The sequence below is a fragment of the Lissotriton vulgaris genome, chromosome 9 (genome assembly GCF_964263255.1).
Source record: "Lissotriton vulgaris chromosome 9, aLisVul1.2, whole genome shotgun sequence".
Taxonomy (NCBI): Eukaryota; Metazoa; Chordata; class Amphibia; order Caudata; family Salamandridae; genus Lissotriton; species Lissotriton vulgaris.
The window spans coordinates 981,416,796-981,439,487 of record NC_141697.1 but is presented as its reverse complement, the minus strand read 5'-3'; the positions used below and the strand labels follow the sequence as shown (position 1 = coordinate 981,439,487).

The window sequence follows — 22,692 nt, the reverse complement described above, 5'->3', positions numbered from 1 at the left end:
CTGCTTAGGACGTGGACCTTTTCCCGACTTTAGTGGTTTACTGTGCACAAATACTACTTTACACATGGCACTGCCTGTACTCACATTGACTTCCCCGGTCTCATTTTCTCTCAGAACAAAACTCAGGATCTTCTCGTTGGGTCCAGCCAGCAGTCTCAGCTGTAAGGGCTGTTCTTCGTCTGGCAGCTTGCGGAGGTAAACTGCAAATAAAATATAAATCCGTTCAAGGACTTTCACCAATAGCAAAAGGACCAAGCAGATAGCAATAGGCAACAATCCCAAAATGTGGCACAGCAAATGCCCAATGTGTCTCAATCGTACAGAGGGTAATGCCCCATCTCAGAATCTGAATGAACTGGCATAAATTCTCTCTCCTCATGGAAGAGTCTGAAGGTGGGGATAAATGATCTTGGAATCCAAACAGCAGTGGCCCCTCCCGCCATCACCGTCAAATACAACGGGTTTGGAACCGGTTTCAATATCTTTTATTTTAATCCCCCTGGACCCGTCACCAGGACTCTGATGAGTTCCTTAGGGGCGGGACTGGGGGATGACACTGCAGGCAGGGGAGTGGTAGGCACCAGTATGCAGCACTTGGTTTGCCCAGCCGTCTCAGGCTGGCCAAACAGTCATGCGCAGTGAAGCTCTCTCCAGTCCCAGCTGCATTGGTGGGGCTGGAGAGAGCAGGCACCGCTCCCAGTCTGCCTTTTATCAACCTGCAGGGACCTCTGACGGAGAGATGGGATGATGGCAAAAGCAACAGGTCCTGTGATAACAGATCAGAGTAGTTATTTGGGCTTTGCACGTCCTTAGGGTCCCACACAGTGTCGTTCAGGATTACACTGGGATGGCGCATTAGTAAAAGTCTTTGTAGGAAAAGCTCTGGATTATTTAAGAGCTTTTCCAGAATAGAACTGTACACCTTCTCAAAGATCCTCCCGTGAACTCTCCAGAAGATGGATTAACTCATGGAATGTACGCAGTTGCTGACATGCAGGAAGAGCTTACAACCTCTTCACGGTATCTCATTAGAGATCATGCTACTAAAAGGTGTAAGTTGCAGCTTGCAGATCCTACAAGGTGTTGCACAATAGTTTATTATACTTGCAGGACCTTACTAAATATGCACTGCATGACTTCACAGGCCTAGAAGGGCATTTCATACTCGCTCACAGACTGTGCAGGAGCGCACATTCACTCAGTGCATCATACCGTTTCTCAGTCTTTGCAATTAATTATCGAGAACCATACAGACCCTTCACTAGACTATGCCATAGCTTAAATCTGCGGCATTATCTCAAGCCAAATTTTAGAAATTCGAAATACCTTGGTCCTCTTTTTCGGCTCTCTCGAAAAGGGCGAATTTCCTCGGATTGTCCACCACCATGAACTTCTTGAGTAAGGCCTCGATCACCTCGCTGGCTTTGGTGCGGGAGCTGATGTGCAGGTGCTTGGCAGTGTCTTTTGGTAGGTAGAAGGACGTCCTACGCTTCACAGCCTGGGAGCGCGATGAGGCTGGTTTCTTGGCATCATGGATGGACTGTGGCTTTTTGGAGGCAGGCACAGAGACGGGGCGGATCAGCTTCAGCTGCACCCGGATGAACCCAGTGTAGGAGCCATCCTTACTCTGTGGAAAAAGAAGACCTTGAGTGGAGCAGGCAGAGGAATCTAATGTGTGGTGCTGCAGAAGGTAACTAAGGACAGAAGAAAAGAGGCTGAGTGATGCTGTTGGAGGAATGAATGACCGGAAAAGGCAGATACTGTACAAGCGGGTAAGTGCAACTACAAGGGTGTAATAAGGAGACAGGAAGAGAAGTTTACTGCTGCTACTGTTGGAACAGTCAGATGAAGACAGCTGTGAGTACTATTGAATGGAGAGCAGAGGTGCATGGTTGCATCAGGCAGGATCACCTTAAGTTTAAGGGGGTGAGCAACAATCACACACACACATAATCCAAGACCTCGAAATGAGCTTCATGAGCCGCTGTCCCAGTCATGCAGAAAAAGTGAATCTCCATCTAGGATTCCCTCAAACTCTGCCAGTGTGGGGCAACTACGAACATTTCTGGATCAGTAAAATCAAAGCCAGCCTGCAGCTCCCTCGGTCTTCAACTGCCAGATCAGTTTTTCCCTCCATTTTAAGAGCTCTACTCCTAGGATGTCACAGCCCTCAAGAATCAGCCAATGAAATCACCCCCTTCAGAGCTTCTCTAGGACAGCACCTCCACTCGGGGAGCTCCCTGGAGCTTACCCATACAACAGCTCACCCGTGGTCATCTCCTTAGCACCTGCCAGAACTCAAGTCACTCGCACCCCCTGGTGGTCATGACTCACCATGACTCCTAGCTTCACGCCCATACGTAAAGCACCCGCGCCCCACCGCACTCACCAGACTCATGAACAGGTTGCTCTTCATCTGCCCGTTGTACTCCTTTATCTTGTGTTCAATTTCACTCCGGGACAGCACCGGCTTCTCACGCTCCACCTTTTCATCCTGCGGAAGAACAAAAGGCATTTGAACTCGGAACCATGAGAACCCTACCAGGTTTAAATATTTTGCAGCTACAGAACACAAAAACGCCTGAACATTGGAACGTTAGACTGGCATGCAGAGAAATCCAGGGCTTTCCCAAAAGGCTCAGGTGCATAATGTTTGGTCAGGCCAAGGGAAAGACATGCTAGGTAAGTCTGTTTATATGACCAACTCCACATGAGCACCATATGCATTTCGGAAGCAGCGTACAGTTGTGTATTCTTGTGTGGCCAGGCCACTTAAGGATGTTCGCCCTAACCACTGCTGTCTGCAAGTAGCCCATCTGGCTGAACCGAAGTTCTGATGAAACAAACGAGCTGCATCAAATTCGAGGTACACAAGAAAACACATGCTTCGGGGTAGCCACAAAGTTAGAATTTACCCTTCTCACTGGAAGACTACAGTTTGGCGGCCAGATTTCATAAAACAGTTCGTAAATCTGCGAGCCTTAATTAAGTCTAGGCGCTAGACACAGGGATCCTCGTAGGGGTCAAGGTAAACGACTTGGGAATATATCATCCCAACATATCGAGGCTCCAACAAATAGGGGAGGATTTGGATGTGGCAAATTATTTTGGATGGTATTTTTTGTCAACAGGATGTCATTTCTGTGGAAAAACATCATATTCTGCACCCACTCAATGTGAGTGCAAAAAGGAAACGTACAAAGAAGAGTATCATCCACTAAAAAGGTAGAACTTTATCTGCAGGAAATAACATGATAGGGGAGAGGGTAATAAAACATTTTTAGAATTCGAAAGAAATCTTTAAAAAAATAATAATGTTTTAAACATTTGAAACGTCCTTGTAAAAGCAATAAGAAAGCGTTTGAAGTGTTTTAGCATAACCATTATGGTCTTTTTTTAGGTCTTGCCTGAGACAGCCTATGAGCGCCACTTGCAAACACATTTTGTTACTTGCAGGGGGCTTAGAGGCCGCCCGCGGTTTACCATTGGTTGGTTTCTTGGCAACTCATTTGCCTGATTTTCATATGCTGATAAGTGCAGCATTCACTTCGGCTTCTTTAGTTTGTCCCTCCCCCGAGGTGCAGCCAAAGTACATGTGTTTTTTCCACTGCTCTGGTCTTTGTTTTAACACCACTATCGTGCAAGTATTTTTCTGCAATATCCCACATGTTCTCTTCCTCCAGGTTACTTTTGCCGCCCAACTCTCCATGTTGCCGACTTTCATGAACGCTTATACTGGAGGGCTAGAGTGCTGGATATGGAAACCACGGGTGACCAAAAATCAGATTTGGCAGTGCAAATATCGACTGGCAATTCTACTTTGAGCAACAAGGGTTCATTTCAGTGGGCCACTTTTAAAAATTAACACGTTTCTGGAGACGATCCATTTGGCTATCGTCCATCTATGACTCAGTTCACAGGTTTTCCTACTTCTTTCACCAGGTCTTAAGCAAGAATGGGTGTGCTTACCTGATGGCTAGGGCGAAACTGCTTTGTCTGATCAGGGCAAACCCAGAGACCAACACACTTAACATGTCCACAATCCAATCCACCCACGCAGGTTTCCTTTCTGTGCTGACATCATTCCAAAGCCCAGGGGCCCAGGTGGTGGTTACGCAGAAGTCACCTCATGCAGCTTCCACTAATCTTCTCAGGGGAAGCTCCTAGATGCAACGTGACAAATGCGGTCTTACGCAAGGGATATTGTGTATTCGTGAAAAAATACAAATGTGTATAAATATAAAGGCTGCCCCTTTCTTACTTGTACCCCCCATCTGTCACGGCCTGTACCATCTCCTCTCATGACAGCCGCCCTGCTAAGAGGTTTTACAGATCTGATTCAGTGTAAAGGTTTTCAGTGATACAATCAAAGAAGAAATTCTGGGGATCTGACGAGGGTACCCATATAGGACAAACTAAGGGCCAATTTCGAAACAGAGCTCCAAGCCCGGAGACTGATTTTCAGCCCAGAGTGTCTTTGGGTATGCAGAATAAAGCAGGAAATCAGAAATTCGTCCGGAGGCTGTTTTTGTCTTAATATAGTGATAATCAGAAAGCGTACTTATTAGACACAAAAGCCAAAAACTGTTTTAATTCATGAAACCCGATCTAGATTAGACATCTTAACTAATATGTGGAGTCCAACATTTCACTGTCAGATGGTGTATTGGTTTCATTTGAATGAAATGTAATTTGACCGCTGGGTTGATGGCAACTTAGAGTCCAAAATGTGTTTCCTTCTATATAAAAATTGTGAAGATGTATATCAGATTCTAGCTCTGTTTTGTAGAGACTCCTTTTTTTTGGGAGGGACATCATTTTCAAACCCAATTTAAATACAATGTTAGGAGTCTAAACTTTCCAAAGTGGATCGAGCTGTGAACTATGGTTTACATTCATTTGAATCGGATCCAAATTCGTTGAAATGGGTATTTGCAATAAGTGGTAACACAAAACACTGAATGATTAACCAAAAAAACATCGTGAAAAACCCACATTTGTACTGGGCCATTAATTTAGTACAAAAAAATCTACTGTTGAGAGTTTGAATAATTGTGGCCTTTCTGCAAAGTTCTGACCTTGCAGGAACAGTTTAAGACAGTTGATGTAAAAAAAAAAAAGTCACTGAACTACATGCTTGGAAAGAATTTGAAAAACATTCATTCTGCCCACAAATACCCGTGAGCAAAAACATACCCAATCATTGCTGAACTAATGGTTCCTAACAGAGTTGCTGTTTTTTTCCCCACTTTTAGTGACTCAGATGTGAAGCGGAGACCTTATCAGGGAACCATGAAGAAAGCATTACTTCCAATAACGCACAATGTTCACCATATCAGACTACTGCTTTGGTTTGAAATGCATCTCTGCTTACAGTCTTGAAAAAACAGGTCCAGGATTTCATTTCCCAGAGGTCATTTTCCCATCACCAAGTTATATTTTTAGCATAAAAATTCTAAATCACACATTCCAAAGCAATGTGGTGTGTGCGTGTTACCAAGAAAAGGTGTATAGATCATGCACACTCAGCGGAGCCACATTAACGGTCGATTGTTACAATGCAAGTTCCTAAAAAAAGAAATACTTTTTCAATAAAAGTGATTCTCACTAGAAGGAAAGGTGGTGTTCGGTCCCATGGTTCATTTCAGTCCTCTTTCCCACTTAATGATTTAAAAGCAATGTATTTATGGCGCATTTCAAACAGTGTCACAAGTAATCAGAGTAGCTTCTGGTATGCCAACTCACTATGGAGCAATCTTGACGATTAACTACCTATATCAGCAGCAACTCAAGGCAATGGGAAGCTGTTGATATTGCCATTTCTATAATCATAACTTATATTTTCTTCTAACATGGGAGCTCAACGAGTTAAGTACTCCCTGCTGACATCTGATATGACCTGCAAGTCAAACGGAACCTTCAAAAAAAAGTTAAACTGCGGTAGGCGACCATGTCCATGTGCAGAATCAAAACTCTGTCCAGTCACAGGGAATTGCAGCCCAGCACACGAACAACCCTAGAATCGGTGCTAGCCACCAAAAAACATTGAGAAAGATTTACCCTACGCACTGAGCAATCATCCATTTAGAAAAGGAATATTCCTCATATCTACTTTCACCAAGTCACAGTCAACTATAAGGGGGGGTAGGGGGCGGACAGGCAGGGGTGATGTAACCATTCTACAATGAGATCACCCATGGGAACTGTTAAAATTCTTCATGTGACTTTGCAAATGGAGCATCATGTGACATTTCATGACTTTAGGCTCCACCACGAGACCATGAGTGCAGGAAGTCAATGGTATAATTATATATTTATACAATTAAGCCCTTGGCATTGCAAAGAACTTTATATCTGAAGACGGTGCTGATCTAATTGCCCGTTTAGGCCCTAGGCTCCAGACATTACACAGACTGGCTCTTCAGTGGTTATAGTTCCTGTATCAGCAAGGCCATGTTGCCTGACAGTTTGATTTTATGATTTGACCTAAGACGCCCTTGGCAACTGTACTGCAAGAACATCGGTATAAATTTAGTCCATTTTTATTCTAAATATTATATTTTTAAAGAGGAGCACCAGACTGATCAAAGGGGTCGTGAAAGCAAAGGTCTTCCTTGAAATGTATGCATTTTAATGGTTACCCACAGCATGCTGGAATAAGATGGTAGCACAGCTTACAATACAACGTGTTATTGATGGAGATTTTCGAGGTAGGTTACACATCAGCTCTTAAACTTCGTAGTCACCTTATAGGCTTATACACTGCAGCAAGCTGGACGCATGGACACATGCATAATGCACAAGTGCGTAAAATTACCAGTCTATGGCTGTGGATGGGCCACTTGGAGAGTACCAGTCTATGGCTGTGGATGGGCCACTTGGAGAGTGGGATATGGCTGTTTTATAGGTTTATAAAGTAGGCAGTTTGCTACCAGTCTGGCCTCGCAGTGTCAAAGCATTTGTGGGTGTAAAAATCTGCTGTTTAGGTCTAGCACAGAGGTGGTGTTCCATTCGTATTTATAAAAGAAAAACTGCCATAAGGCAGGACTTCAAAGAAAGCACAAGACACCCTTGCTCAATCCAAAGTAGGGTCGCTTTGCTGTACATGAGTGGGTAATGTTGGTGATTTCTTTAGGACAATCTGATGCCTCACCAAGGTGAGGAAGAGGGACCACTCGTTAGCATGAAGTGGTCTCACTGCAGTCCTTTGACCTCGAACATTAAAGTGTGCCGGTTGGAGTGATGCTCAGAGTGGCCAAGGCTAGTTTGGAATCTGCTCGGGGAGCTCTCTGCAAGCAGCCATGTCCCTGGGGTCCATAAAGGAGCAGAGGGGGCTGTGCTGGTGCACCTGGGTGCTGTGCGTTTGACACTGCCTCGCAGCCTGCAGTTATGGGATGCCCTTCAGTGCTCTACAGACTCACAGCAGGCGCTTGCTTCTCTTATTGCAACAATACTGCATCGACCAATATGTGAAATTAATAAAGCATGGGGCAGCTGCTAATGTCGGATAGGGACTCCTATACTTGAGTGCAGTGAACGACTGAAGAGTTCGGCGTTATGACCAACGAACGTTGACAAATATATCCTGGGTGAAAACATTTTTACGACGATAAAGTAGAAAGCTGTCGTAAATGAAGCAGTGCGAAAGTGTTATTTTAACGAAGAGCAGAGCCCACGCGTACGTGGCACTTGGGAAGACTCCCGTACGCCGCTGGCCCCAAGCCTGCCAGGATGTTTTTAACTTTAGGCTGCATGGCAATTTCATCAGCTGTGAGGTTTTCCTATCTGCACACCATTCCTTTCTCGAAGTTTGACAAGTGCCTCGAAGACTGCACCTCTTATGTGGAGCGCTTTTTTGTTCACTCTTGGTTTTACTACTGCACGTCTCTTTGCATCGTTCCCACCCGCACGCACCCCCTTCCTCTTCGCCTCAGTGTCCCAGCGGTTTCCCAAGGACGAGGCACACAAGTGAAAGGGGAGGAGGGCATTTTCCCAGAACAGACTGTCCAGGGACAGGGCTCGTTCCCTTCTGAATGCTGCGGGGAGCGCTGGCTGGACGCCCGCCCTCGGGCCCAGGCGGAGGAGCGCCCTTTCCTGCCGGTGTTCTGAGAGCGGTGCCGGTCCCACCCTGCGCACTTCCTCAGGATGCCGAGCCTTCCCACGCCAAGGATCAGCTCCCAGATTCGGGCATGGTGGAGCGGCCGCCCGAAGCGACCAACTCGGCCCTAGCGAACCCCGTAACAGCATGCGGCGGCCCAGGCCAACCCGTGCCGCCACCCGTGGCAATACCGGGGAGAGCGCACCCCTTACTTGAAGAGCAGGTAATCAATCCCCCATTAAAGGTCAGCAGTGCTGGTACTCTCTCTCCCTTGCAAATTAAAGGAGTGCCGGGACTCACTACCTTCCCATCTGAAGCAATGCATGCATGACACCTTTTGCTGACACCCTCCACGAGCAAGCCTAACTACACCTCCTCTCCAAGACCACCCTCATCCAAAGCCTTCTAAAATCCCTCTTCGGCACCCACCTACCTATCCAAACTGAATATCCATCAAGGGAGGGGCTGTCAAAGGCCCCTCACTTCCAATCTCTTCTCTTGTCCCACTGGGTTGTCACTTGATGCCATCCCTCCCAGACCACATCTTAATATTTCCATCCATCCGGTCCCGTACTCCCCTTGGTTACCTCTCGCTCACCCCAACATCTCTCACGAGGCCCTGCTCTCTGCAAGTCCCAACGTGTCTACCTCGCCTCACATTGGTTCGCCAGCTTTCTGCTCCAACTCCGGGGTATCATCGACATGAACCCCTCATGTGACCCACATCTCTCGCCATCCGATTGTCTTCCATTTTACCCTTTCCCATCTGTTCACCACTTCCTCTCCGTTCACCCGAATCTCTTCCCTCCCATCAAAGCCCACCTCTGTCGACAACACAAACATGCTTTTATGGCCATATGGCCCAACTCTTTCCCACTTCTGGTCCATTGCCGCCTGGTACACCTACTTTAGCCACCGGGAATAACCACCCCTTTGCCCTTCGGTCCCGTTTCCAGGCACACAACCTTCCATGCCCTATAACCAGCCCGATTATGGGGAGTGCACCCTTAACTTTTTTGCAAATTCTTCTTCTTTCCCTTCATTTGCTCCACTTCGTTTTTCTGCGCTTTAACCTTCTCTTGCCCCACCTGCCCTTCTTCACACCTCTGTCTCACTGATGCCTGTGTCTATGATTGCCTGCTAGTTGGGCCGCCCATCTCCCAGCAGTCTCTCACTTGGAAGGACCAGGGTAGATTTCTGCAACGCCGGGGCCCGTGCAAAAGGGGATGGAGGGCTGCCAACGAGCCGACTTCCCCTCACTGCTGAGAGACGGCTACCGGGAACAGACCAGCACTTTGGCAACAACACTGGCCACCTGCTTCGCCCAATAACAACCTGCCATTTAAAACTTACATGGATAATTTGTCACTGACATAGGGGCCTGGGAGATTAAGCAGCCTCAGGTAGCACTGACACTAACAAATACTGAATTATTAGATGGTGCGCACCACAACTAACTTGTCTCTTATTGCCTAAATAACAGCCTTGCAAATGTCGCAAAAATATAATGAAGGGGAAAAAATGTGCACCACCTACAGGAGATAGCCATATAATTGAAATGTAAAAATTTAACAACAACAAAAATCTGTTGCATATACTTTTAATAGAGCAGTGCAGGTGTTTGAGCAGATAATATCATTAGAACATGTATAGAAATATTTTTGTTCCAACGCACATCACCAGAAAACAGGATACTCACCCGCACCAAGTAAGCTTATTACTGGCTTTTAATTACTGTGACCTAAAAGGCATAGCTCATACACACAATGAGCACTAAAAAAATTAAAATAGAGGGGGGAAAACACTCCAACTAAGTACAGCATGGCCCACGAGCGCTGGTACAGAAGTTCCCATCTTTTTAGGCAAATATGCATATGTGATCCTGGCTTTTTGTAGTGGTTTACACATCCTTTCCTTTTAGGTCGAGCCTGGGCAGCACATGCGCGGCTCTGTGAGACATGCAGTATTGGAGTATGGAATAGAAGCCTCGCCCACTCTCCACCCATATTTGTCATTGTCTTGTGTCATTGCCCTTCGTAAATGCTGGCTTCTGATAGGCTTGTAAGTCCCTCCTTATTTTCATTTGAAACCTCCCATAAGGACTGGCCCTTTTACTTCGGTTACACAGTACGTCTTTTTTAGTCTGTATGCACTATTTTCTCTAATGAGTTTCACCCTACTGCAGGTAGGACATGCTTTACTGCAACATTCAGCACGCCATGCGAGCTTTCACTTTATGAGCTGCCGTGACAATGGCGGCCGCTTCTTTCAACAGGTCTCGCTTTTACAAGAGTTTGAGCTATTGGCATTGTAAATGACAACGGCTTTTATTTATGTGCTAGTTAAAAAAACAGATAAATAAAAGAATGTCATTTACAATGCCAATAGCTTAAACTCTTGCAAATGCGAGACTTATTGCATTGCAAATGCTTGTTAAGAACTAGCACTTCAGTCCTGATAAGGACAGTCCAGCCCCAACCAAAGTGAGACAAATGACCCTTCTAAAGACCCACACCATGATTTTTCAAATCAGCGACATTTCCCAGGTGGATTTCTTGAGCCACCAGGCTCTGGTTTGGGTAAACTCGGTAAGGTACGTAGCGTAGCCTCCGAGTCCTTACGCTTTGCCTCTTATGATCAATGCGGGAATTCTTATGTTAATTCGTAGGAAAACAAGCAGTGTGAAACCTTTTTCTCATCAGCCCCCTTTTCCTTAAAATGCTGCCAAAGAAAAGTGCAAAAATGTCAATGGCTGAAGTGGGCCAATCCATTGCCCCATGCTGCAGTCGACAGAAGAAAAATGTGAGTGACAGCTGAACAGACCAAAAGAGTTTTATTTTAAAGACCTTCAAAGTATGCATTCATTTTTTATTTAGTCTATTTTTTGTATTTATACTGATCTTTTCCTGGAGGCTGGTAAAGCAGCAAATCAGTCTCTAGGCTAGTCCTAAAAATAAAGAGTAAGAGGGGATGAAAACAGAAGGGGAAATCAAAAGCTGGTACACAAAGTGACTGCGGACAAGAAAAAAAAAAATCCATCCACTCCCCAACGCTCTCAAACCACCAACAAATAAAACAACAGTTGGCCAAGCCAATAGGCCTCACCTTTGGTACTGGTTGACTTTGACAGAGGAAGAAGCTAGCAAAAGCAGCACGAAGAAGTAGCAAAAGGAGGTGATGCACAACCCAAAAATGGGGGGTGGGAGCACATAAAGGGCGTGGGGAAGGAATACAGCGGGGGAAAACGGAGACAGGAATGTAGGGTTGCAAATAAACTAGAGTGCACAACACATAGGTGGTGGAGAAGCATAGGGGTGAAAAAACCAACATGGTGGAATAAGCACAAGGGCAAAGCACACACGCAGCAAGCACAGCGGAGGCGAGGCAAAATCTTTGGAGACAGCAGGAACACACACACACTCGGGTAAAGTGCTTAATCCCACCCAAAATATAGCACCTGAAAATAAAAGGACACAAGTAACGGGTACATACTCCAGTGGAGGACAGACCCAAGAAGAGTAAGTGAAGCACACATGCACCAACCATTTAAAGCAAGCCAAAGAGAGGGACAATGAAGCCAAGCCGTAATGGGTGGACTCTAGCGAACAAAAGGTCTTGAAACAGGAAGTGAATGTGCTGTACTAAGTTAGACAAAACAGCTAACCATTGTGATCCTTTGTGAGGACAAGGACAGTGCAGGAAGGAAATGGTCTGGGGTGAAAAGGGTTCTAGTCGAATCTGGAAAAGCAAACCTGACAATATTAGTGCTTAACAAAGAAAGGCATATCAAAGGCTGTTTGTATGCCTAGTGAATGCCATATATTGTGAAAAATTGGAGGAAACCAATTCAATCAAAAGGGCGTTGATGAGAAAGTTTTCACAAGGCTTGTTTTCCTCTGCATTAACAAAAGTATTCCTGCATTGATAACGAGAGAAGAGCAAGGACTGTGAGGCTGTGCGCCTTACTAAGCTTACCCAAACCAGAGCCTGGTGGCTCAAGAATTCCATGTGGGAAGTGTCACTGACTTGAAAAATCAGGGTGTGACCTTTAGAAGGGCCACTGGGCTTACTTTGGTTGGTGATTGGTCCTCATCAGAACTTAAGGGCCAGCTCTTAAAAAGTAAAGTCTAGTGGTGTAATCCACTACCGAAAGCCACGGGTCAGTAGTAACTATACCGACCCAGGTAAATTATGACTTGCTCAGCAGACCCAGCAACATTTGGTACCCAGTTGGGGAACTGTTCTTCTGCTAATGAAGAACAGAAGAAGCTGTTTTAATGTGGCAAAGACAGGACCAAATAGCAGTACAAGAAGAAAACTGAAAGAATAGGGAGAGATGAGTAAGAGGCAGGGGAGAATTCCAAAAGTCTAAAACCTGGGAGGAGAGAAGTGTGAGTAAGGAAAAAAGTAGATTAATAGCTGGCCAGGGAAGGAGTAAGGGAAGAGTTAAGGAGCAAAGTGACAAAGGGGAGGCAACAAAGTTCCGTGTTAAATATAATAATTACTGTAATGTTGATTATTTGTAGGCTGCCGATTACCAAGTCAAAGTATAAACGGATTTACTCTTCAATTAATTTGACCCATTTCTAGAATTCGTTACACTGTGTCAAATGTTCTTGCATAGTAAGTGTGCATTTGATGGTTATTGCATCCATGGGGCGAAAACAGGGACATAATCATCGCAAATTCAAAATTCAATTAGTACAATTAAATACAAAAATTTAAGACGTTGTAAAATATTACTTAATGCGTGCGGAGCTGCTGACAGGTGTTATGCAGTTTTTGATTCAAGGGATGGTTGCCTACAGCTCTATGACTTGAAAGTTAGACGGGAGGAGGAACTGGGACAGAGTGTCCAATCTTGTGGTGTTTAGCTCTATTCCATGTGAACATGCAGCACACTACACTCCCATTGGTAACCGGTGGGAAGTCCCTTCCTACACAAATTGCTTCCAGGAGGGACTATGGTTTCTAATGCCTGAACAAATAAAGGTTCTTTGTGTGGAGCTCGGGGACTTAATGTTTGTTAGCAGGTGACATCACCTCGAGTCAGGACGGGGAGATGGTGCTGTAACCAGAGCTTCCCGAGCTTGCAACCAAACTGGCGATGCAGACTTTTCAGTTTATGAAAATAAAACTGGAAGAAGCATGGTCTAGGGAGACAGGGGGCTAGGCATTTAGGAGATCCATTTGTCAAACATATGCCAGGACCCAAAGTTTGGCCCAGAAGCCCGTATACGGCACTACTGAAGGTCTGTTGTCCAATAATAAGGCTGCGTAGACTTGATTTCACCTCATGGCTCTTTCATCCACCACCAAACACTCACGGTCCCATTATATAACTCTTATCGTTTGATTTTTTACTGCATTCTCTCCCCATTTGCTTCCTCCTCCTTTCTCCCTTTTGTTTGTTTTTTTTCCTCTCTTGCTCTCGGTCAAAGTCTGATGGTGAAAAATAAGTACCAGTCACCAAAAACGAGTGCCAGTGGGCCTCACCTGCTCAAATTAAGCACTAGTCCCTGAGCTACAACAAGCTCACCTCTGTGTACTAGGCTCATTCTGCTAGAATGTCTACCTTAGCGCTGTCCATCACGGCCGACAGAGACCAAGCTGAACAGAGTGTTCTGCTAGAGCCTGATCTGCCTCAAATACATGCCAACCGTTGAAGCACCCCTAGAAGAAGAGTTCACTATTCCGCAGATGTGAGCACAAGCTTTAGCCAGGATGAGAAGAGTGAGAGCTGCTGACGCACAGGACCAATCAATCCACAGCCAGAAACAGGTGTGCAAGTCGTTTTAGTTTTCTTTGTCTTCAGGAGCCTTTGTTTGATGGAGAAGGAAGGTGTATGGTCATATCACCCCAGCATGCTGTGTACCGCACTCCATCTTACTGAGCAACAAAACTGCTGCATGCCTGGCCTGCTGCATGAGAGATACCTGCCCCATTGCGAGAATGGGGCACAGGTGACCTACGACACTATAACTTGATTTCTACCTAGTGACAACAACAAGCACTCTCCTTGACCAATCAGCTGCTTTCAAAATGGTACTCCATTATGTCTACCTTGGCATTGCAGACTGCTCAAGCAGGCTACCTCTGACCACTCATTTCCAGGCTCTGGTTGCTGTGATCACTCCACATCTCCTTGTGGGTGTAGACCAAGGCGGCCCCCATCCTTGGTTCCCAATTATTCTCTCTATACACTCTGGGTGCTACTATCTCCGCTTTCGGCTCATCATATTAATTATAAAACAATGACAAGCCGATAACCTCTGCTTTTCCCTTCTTTCACTCCACTACAATCCCAATAGCCATCAATCATCGGACGGCCCTCTACTCGCGCATGCTCTGCTCAGAAAACTAAAATCTTCTACTTTTCTGCTTCAAACACTGCCACTAGGAGCCCTTGCACCCCCCCCCCCCCCCAAAGACATCCTCCACCCTTTCTCTAAAGGCATAATATAGAACAAAAATGTAAATTCCCGATTGAAATTTACCCTCACCGCAGAAAATAATCTATCCCAACTTTCCATTCAATACTGCAAAAAAAAAAGCTCCAAAAAGTGCGTTTTGTGGTCTCCTGCAACAGCGTGTTCAGGGCACCATGGTTAGGCCTTCTCTTCCACCAACAAATTTATCAACTTTGAAACCCAAAGACTCGTTGCTATGCAATGGGCAACCCGCACACCAAAATGCTTAAAATTCTTATCAGCCATTTTTTCATTTTATTCAGCTTTTGTAAGCAAATAATTAATGGCCTGTCTACTCCGCTTATTTTATTTTTTAGCAAACCATTACCTCCCTCAAATGGATCTCTGCAATCCCTCAACTTTCGCCCAAATCAATTCAATCCCACTTTTCCTCATTCTTTTAATTTGACCTTCTCCCTAGAGCTCCGAGTTGTTGCCAACCTATCCACTTTCAAGAATAACACACACGATGTAAAAGATAGACCTCACCAGAACTAAAGACGTCATCTTGACCCCCCACACACTCAGTTTCTGATACCACGTATATGTGAAGCCCTTGTTTATCTATTCACCCTCCAACAAAGTTATCTGCAGGCCAAATGTCACTCACCCACCCCCCGTTTGGCGTATGATAACCACAACTGTTTACAATGCATATACACATTTTTCACTTGTGCTGGCTGAAATGCTGTCCCCGCGAAATAAATGCATCCAAGTATTGCACAGCTTGTACAAGCATCATTACCACCCCCCTCGGCAGGAGTGAATCACAAGGCAGAAATGAATCCAGCACCGCGCTGCCTCAGCAACACCACATCCGCTCCGAGCTCCTTCCCCATTTCCTCTTAGCTTCCATCTGCGTGCGTCGGTGCGACGGATGGCGTCACCGTTTAGAGGCAAACTGGAACCCTTCCCGACTGTCCCCTTCCCCCACCGCAACACACGCACGCTTCAGTCCTCCGACAACAGAGCAATGCATCCGACAAAAATAATGAGTTTCTTCAGGCCCCATATTAGCACAGCTTTGAAATAACAGCGTAGAAAAGTAATTTGAAGGTTCCGTGCATACGCCAGAAAACTTAAATCATAGTCCGAAATCCCTACCTAGATTGAGTCCCATCTGTACACCTATCCACCCAAGCACCCGCTAGATATAAACTCCCTACCCAGCCAGGTAGGCACACCTCACCTGTTTTAAGAGTTTCAAATGAAGCACTACCCTCTGGGGAAACCTGGGTCAAAACCTCAACCATATACGTACTTATTTCGACGTAATGTATTCCGCCCTAAGGCACCGCTTACTCCATTACTTCTACGCATAATCTACGTTCACTCCCAGCCAAGACAACTAAGACGAACTGAGCACGCCCTTCCCTTCAGGAAAGAGAAGTCAACGTAGCAGATTCAGGCTGCCCAGGGTGAATGGGATTAGGTACTCAGCCCACGCCTTCTTACGGTGGGCTTTTAGACTCACATTGTGTAGCCATGTCCACAAAAATAAGGGAAGCGTTTCCTCCTCGAACCCTACGCAGCCCAGTCTTCAGTAGCCTGGGTTTTTCCACAGGCGTTTGCACCAGTGTTTAGAGGGCGTCCATACCCTGTCCCGCCCACCGCGAACAAGAAACATGCGGGTTTACTATAGCGCTAGATCTGCATTTCTGGGGGTGGCTTAGCAATACTACAGTTTTCTTACACCTAAAAATGCCCCCACCCACGTGCACCGTCAGAAGGCAACATAATATATTTGTATACTATTTATGATTTGTGGTGAAGTAGCAAAGTTGGCTCTGATTTCTTGAACCTCAATTTCCAGAGCTGGTGCATCAAATAAAATATATACAAAACAAACGTCCTCGTTTCCTGGTCCCTGAGCCTTTGCATGCTTACTGCTACTCAAGCAAGCCCCCCTGGTATGGCACGCTGACACTATAAAATGCCTAAGTCAAGCGTTAAATACAATGGCGCCAGGCGTGTCCGAGAAGCAACAATGCATTTCCGTCGTAGTCGTCACCCAAGAAAGCAAACGAGGCGTATACAATAGCAGTACAAGGCCCAATTAAAGACTGGTTGGGAGAGAAGAATTTTGAGCACAATGGTTGGAGGCGAGTGAAGAGGTGCTAAAGATGCTCCGTATAACGTTCAGACTCGTTTCATTTTTAAGTAACTTCTTTAAGAAACAAAAAAATATCATGAGAATAAAGAAAACTACCCAGGCACGTAGTGAATGTAGCCGTCCAGCTGAGAGGTAGGCCGGATGTGGTAGGAACACCTCCCTCGCTCAGAGAATTATGATGACCTCTTTTGGGTATATGGAATATACGTATGGAAATGCACCCTTCATACCCAAAGGTTATCGGCAGTAAAGTAGCGCTTCTAAAAGCCCAAGTCAAACAAGCGCATAGAAATCAACCACATTAGGTAATCGTGGAGAACGGTGCATAAAGGTGGTTCAGATTCCTGGCTCTGCTCGAGGTCATCTTGGTTCTCGAGCCAATAACGAGCCGAGCTTTCGTGTGCTTTATTCCTGCCACCCGCTTCAACTTTATGTGCCAAGAAATAAAAAATACATGTACATTCGGTGTAAAGCTGGAGAAATAAAACGCTCTAGTGGCTAATTAAACAATGGGACACAAAAAAATGGGATCAATCCAGGGCACCTCACTTGACCAAATTGTGTGATTCGCGAGTATTTTATTTTACACTGCGTGCTTTTTGTATGAATTGATTGTGTGCGTATTTGCTAGCGAGTGTTGTGAATGTGAGTGAGGGAGTGAGTGTGTGCATCTCCTCCCCCGCCCTGGTAAAAGTACCTGATGCCCGCCCTGGTAAAAGTACCTGATGCCACTGTGGGCGAGCCACAGAAAGCTCGAGCCCGAAGCTGGCTCTGACTCAGCGCAAAACAGGGTTGGATTGGGATTAAAAATCGGCCCGGGCACGCATAAAAAATCGTCCCACATTTGCATAATGCCTTCCCTCAAATCACTGCTTCAGCGTAATTTTACATAAGGGGGAGGAGGGGGGGGGGGATATGCACGCATTAGTTTACACTAGTGAAACACCCCTGAAAACAAGTGAGGCCACTTCTGCACAGGGCCCTTGCCCTGCTCTGTATGCCTGCATTAATGGGAGGCCCAGCGAGAGAAAAGGGGTGACACCTACCTGTTGCTACTATACAGAAGGTAATGAGTGCCCATCTCCCTCCAGAAAGGCCACTTAGACACCCACTGGGCCGCTGGCGGCCTCGAAAAATAGAGACACCGCCCAAATCAGCCCCAAGCTGCTCAAAAGCAGCCCTCAGGTGGAACTCGGGCCCGGGCCCCTCGGGCATTGCCCGAATGCCCCAGTTATCAATCCGACTCGGGCTCAAGGTCCGGTTTCGAGCCCATAGAGAGCATAGCGTTTTAATGTGACTTCTGCCCGCCAGCCTCGCTCAACCCTCATGCAGAGAGGTCACAACAAAGTATTAACATCGAAGATTAAAAGAAGTGGCAAATAGATCCCCATACAGTGGCTGATTTGAAATAAGAACAAAGCTTCCACATGATAAAGAAATGCACTTTTTTGAATAGACTTTATATTTTACATGAGGTATGTTGTAAGATTTACATGGGAATCATGTTCAGGGTGCACAGAATTTGTTGGCTCCCCCCACCTCTAGGATATGTAGTTGCTCTGAATAAGAGGCGAAGGTTACAGCTCACACTGCCTGCAACTGGACACATGCGGGATAACGTGGAAACCAGTCTAGCAAGAAAAACTTTCGTGGCTGGGAACTTTAATTACCAAAGATGGTCTCAATGCAAACATTTGCTGTGTCTAGCCCCCACCCCGCCCCCCAAATACCAAACAATGTCAAATCTAGTCAAGTCTAATTGCCCTTCCTAGAAGTTAAGCCAATCTTTCCTTACTTTTCTTCTGTCTCGACCGCTGTGCACCACCTTTCTTTCGGTTTAGCCCGCCATATTCACTGCTTCCTGTTTTGCCCTAACTTACACATCGTTTCCTCTTCCCAGCAGTGTCTTAGATAGGATTTCGATTTCTTAATCATAACACCCACTGCCCAATTTCTCTGCCTCTGATACATGCGTCATGCTGATGTAACTCAAAAGGAAACTCGCACTTCAAGTTTTAATTGTAACAAAACCGTCATGTTAACTCCCTGGGGTGTGACCAGAGGTGGACTCCTATCCAAGTCATGTTAAATACTGAGGTTCAGTGGAATGCCTGAGGTGGATGCAATGGATAGCCGACAGACAGTTCGTACCCGAAACCAGCAGAGTGGTCTACGAATAGCATCTGTTACCACACATGCCAAAACCACGCGCGGTTTAACGCAGTCAATGCCATGACGGTGTCGTTACCACGAGTTCCATAACAACGCAAGTCATTACAAGGGCTTGCTTTAGGGAAGCGATGGGACTTTGGAATAGTTTAAATTACTATTCCAACTCCCATTAGTGCATCAGTAGGGAAGGCGTACTTAAAATCCAACACCACTTTACCTAAAGCAAGTCATTGTAATGACTTGCGTTGTCATGGACCTCGAGGTAATGTCACAGTCTTGGTACTGACTGCGTTGTAAAGGCACTAGGATGTAACGCCTGCGTTGTAATAGATGTTTCCGTTGTCTACTGAACCACGCTCTCAGTCACCATGAGAAAATAACTGAGGCAGTTGTAAACCACTAAACAGTGCAAATTGTAATCTGCCACAAAATATGAACAAGAACCCCATGTTAACTGGATTAACACAGAAGTATAAGCGGTTTGGACGATACAAGAGCAGCAAACAGACCCAGGGAAACAAATTGCAGCATGCAAGTCTATTCTGTCCCAACATCACTTCCAACTGCCTTCCAGTATCAATCGCATTTCACCTGGGAGTAGCCCATATGGTCCAAGAATGGCATTTTCTGCCTTGAGGGAGCAGATGGCCTTCTGTGATGCCTACAAGTTAAGAGTCACTGTGTCGCAGGAATCTTGCAAAACGTCTCCTGCAATAAAGGATCACCCAGAGCTTTATTGATACCATGCAGTGTGCTATCCAAAACAGCTTAACACCACAAAATCAATTCGTTCCTTCTAGATAGAGTGAGAGCAAAGACACTAGATGGGAAAATGCATAGATTATATGGTCTTGGTGACCTTTGAAATCCTGGTGGGTGAAGTGCTTCTTAAAGTCCATTAATCACACAGTGTAGAAGATCTAAAATGTACCTATGTAAGACTGAAGCCAAGACCACAGGCTGCCCAGCATTTCATTTCATCATTGACAAAAAGCCCAGAAACACTGTAATTGAGGGAAAAAAACTGAACCGTAGCTAGACACTGAATGAACCCAATTACATACATCCAAGAAAACAGCAATACGTGTATGCATACTTATACTACTGTATATAAGCAGAATAATAAAGTTATTGTTCTTAAAATTATGCTCACACACAAACCTCCCACTTGGAAATTGAAGAGATCTCATATTTTCCTTTTAGTCTCACTTTCCACAGTGTCTCACATGTTTGCCAATTCAGTCAGTTGATCTCATAATATTTTGTTCTCATTTGGTTTCCATGTCCTATGTGTCACTAAACTGTGTTAACATAACAGAAGGTTTCAAGTAATCAACTTTCTTGTAACAGCATAGCACATTTTAGGAGTGGTAGTCATGGGCTGCTTCCACCGACTACTGGGCTACCATACCTGTTAAAGATTTGTTCAGAAAGTAGCGGTGTCCTCCTGGTGGCAACCGTCTATTGGGTCTCAGATTTTCATAACTGTCCCTTAATATTTTTTTATTTGGCTTCTTTCCCAACAGGTATTCCATTGTCTTTGCCCATTTCTCACATATACTTACTTTTGCATGGTACCCTGATCACCTGTCCTCTAGTCTTCGCTGTTATAATGTAACCGTATTCTCTCCCCTCTTTGCCCAGCTGCCCTAGCCCATTCACCAATAGACTTCAATCCATGCCGTTTTCTCATCTTTTGTGAACCCCAGCCCTTAATACCTCACCTGTGAACCTCAAACTTTTACTCGACCCATTAACTCACGTGTTACCTAGGTTTTCGCTGTCTGATCCGTCCACCTTCCTTTCCCTGCCCATCCAGTCCCGCTTGGTCCCCCTTGAAGTGGTCCTTCGCCCTCCGGGCCTCACCTTGTCCTTGCGCGGCCTCCGTATGAAAGAGGTCCTGGCAGTGAAGTACTGCTCCAGCTCCGAGTCCGAGTCCTCCTGGCTGCAGTAGCCGCTGCTGGTGGTGCTGCTCCAGGTCATCTCGAAGGAGGGCGTCGTGCTGGCTTCGCACTCCCCCATTCCCTCTACCTGGCACCCCCCTGTTCTTGATGCCACGCGCGGGGCTTTCCCTGTCACCACACACCGGGGCGTCACGAGATGGGGCGCAGCTCGAGACCCTCGGAGGCAGCAGCCGGTGCGGGCTTCACAGCTCTGACGCAATGTATCAACGCTACTTACCGCCTAGAAGCAGTAGCGCTATATACCAGTGTTGAGACCTTACTCTCAATTGTGCCCACGGTATCGGATTTCTAACCACACCAAATAAGGCCAGGGACCTGCTCGAGATGCAGTCAGGGTATGGGTGCCTCCTCGGAATGCCCCGCTCTCTCCCCTCCCTCTTCTCACTCCTGCTCAGCTCGTACTCTCTCCCTGGCACGCTAGAGCTGGAACCGCCTAAAAGAGGTAGCTAATGGTCTGGAATCTCTTTTTTCTCTCCCCTCCTCAGCCCTGCCACGCCGCGCACTCCCTTTAGCGTGCAAGAAGCCGCCTGAGCGACTCGCTGCCTCGCGCTAAGCACCGTCTCCGCGCGCACAGCACCCTGCCTGTTCCCCACGCCGTCACTGCGCCTCAGTAGCGGGCGCTCGACTGCAGCTGAGCCCAGTCAGCATCCGCGCCCGACGCCCCGCCCCTCCCGCCTGCCGTTGGGTAGTTGGAAGGTACACAGCCGGCTCGGCCGGGCCCTGATTGGTCAAAAGGAGAGGAAGGAAGAGGCGGGGTCCCTGGCTGGATGACTTCATTCTTAGAGGCATCCCCGCCCTCTTCCTCTCCCTAAAACATCCTCCTCCTCCCGGGCAGTGATTCATCCTTGAGCCAGCCGCCAGAGGGCTGGGAGGACGTTTAACCCTTCAAGTCGGGCTTCTAAGGAGCATGTGGTGTCTAATCTGACTTCCATCGCTTTCTTTTAGATTCTATCTTTACTTCAAATGCATTCCTTTATTTAATAACATCCCTTTATTTCTTCCACCCTTTTTCCTTTCTCTCCCATCCATTATTTCCATCACGGACTTTTCATGGTTTCCTTTCTTTTCGAGAGTTCTTTTATTTATGCACTTGTCTCCCTTTCTGAATGTATTCCAATCATGCGCTTTTCCCCCTATTGTATTCCTTTTTAGGTCTCTGCTACAGTCAGCTGTCTGTCGTTGAAAATCTGTTGTGGAAAGTACCAACACTTTTTGTGAGCTAAGAGTCAGTGCATTGCTTACTATTAGATCGCTTTCTGATCAATCTCTTTCGCTTGCTTTCTAATTGAGGGCTTTCCTTCCTCTTCTTATGTTTGTCCCTTACCTGCAGCACAGCTTTGTTACCCTCCTTTTGATTGGATGGCTTGTTTCCTTGCTCAGCTCACACCAATTAACTGCTTTCTTTTTCTTTGAATATTTCTTGAAAGTGCATGTGTTTTCTTGCTCTTCTCAAAGTCCTGCTTCCACCTCACATTCCTGCCCCATAGTGCTCTACATGATGTGCCAGTTTGTATGTAAAAGCACAGTAACAGGCATATTTTTGCCGGGTTGGCTAAAGAGCAAACTATTGGGTTGGTCTTGTTTGATCTCCTGTCTTCCACATGTTGCATGAATTCCAATGCCTTTCCACACAAAGGCAGCATTTATGACACTGAGGAAGAGGTGGGATGCTGTATTCTGCTGATAAATCTGCCCCGTGGGTTGCTTCAAAGCATCAAATGGCCGGAGCATGTGTTTGAGTTCGAGGCCCACCTAAAGTAAGTTAGGCCTCAACAAGTGTATTCCTATACATTCATACACTTCTGAGTTCTTTTTCAATTCTGTACACAGTCTTTTGTATGAAAAGTATTTGAATTTGAAAAATAACCATGCTGT

The 22,692-nt window shown here is 46.0% G+C and overlaps 1 protein-coding gene across 2 annotated transcripts in view; it reads right to left on the bottom strand.

The window, feature by feature from the left end:
• Positions 1-22,692, bottom strand: part of RASSF1 (Ras association domain family member 1) — a 279,996-nt gene that overhangs the window by 13,715 nt on the left and 243,589 nt on the right. Inside the window, exons 1-4 of one of the 2 annotated variants that reach the window (XM_086938841.1) lie at positions 20,720-21,490; positions 2,390-2,494; positions 1,327-1,627; positions 85-200 (exon numbers count right to left, since the gene is read on the bottom strand). In XM_086938841.1, the coding sequence (XP_086794967.1) occupies positions 85-200; positions 1,327-1,627; positions 2,390-2,494; positions 20,720-20,875 (678 nt within the window). In that variant the 5' untranslated portion in view covers positions 20,876-21,490. Of the gene's footprint in view, positions 1-84; positions 201-1,326; positions 1,628-2,389; positions 2,495-20,719; positions 21,491-22,692 lie in introns of those variants that run through there. The other variant, XM_086938840.1, reaches the window with a different exon arrangement.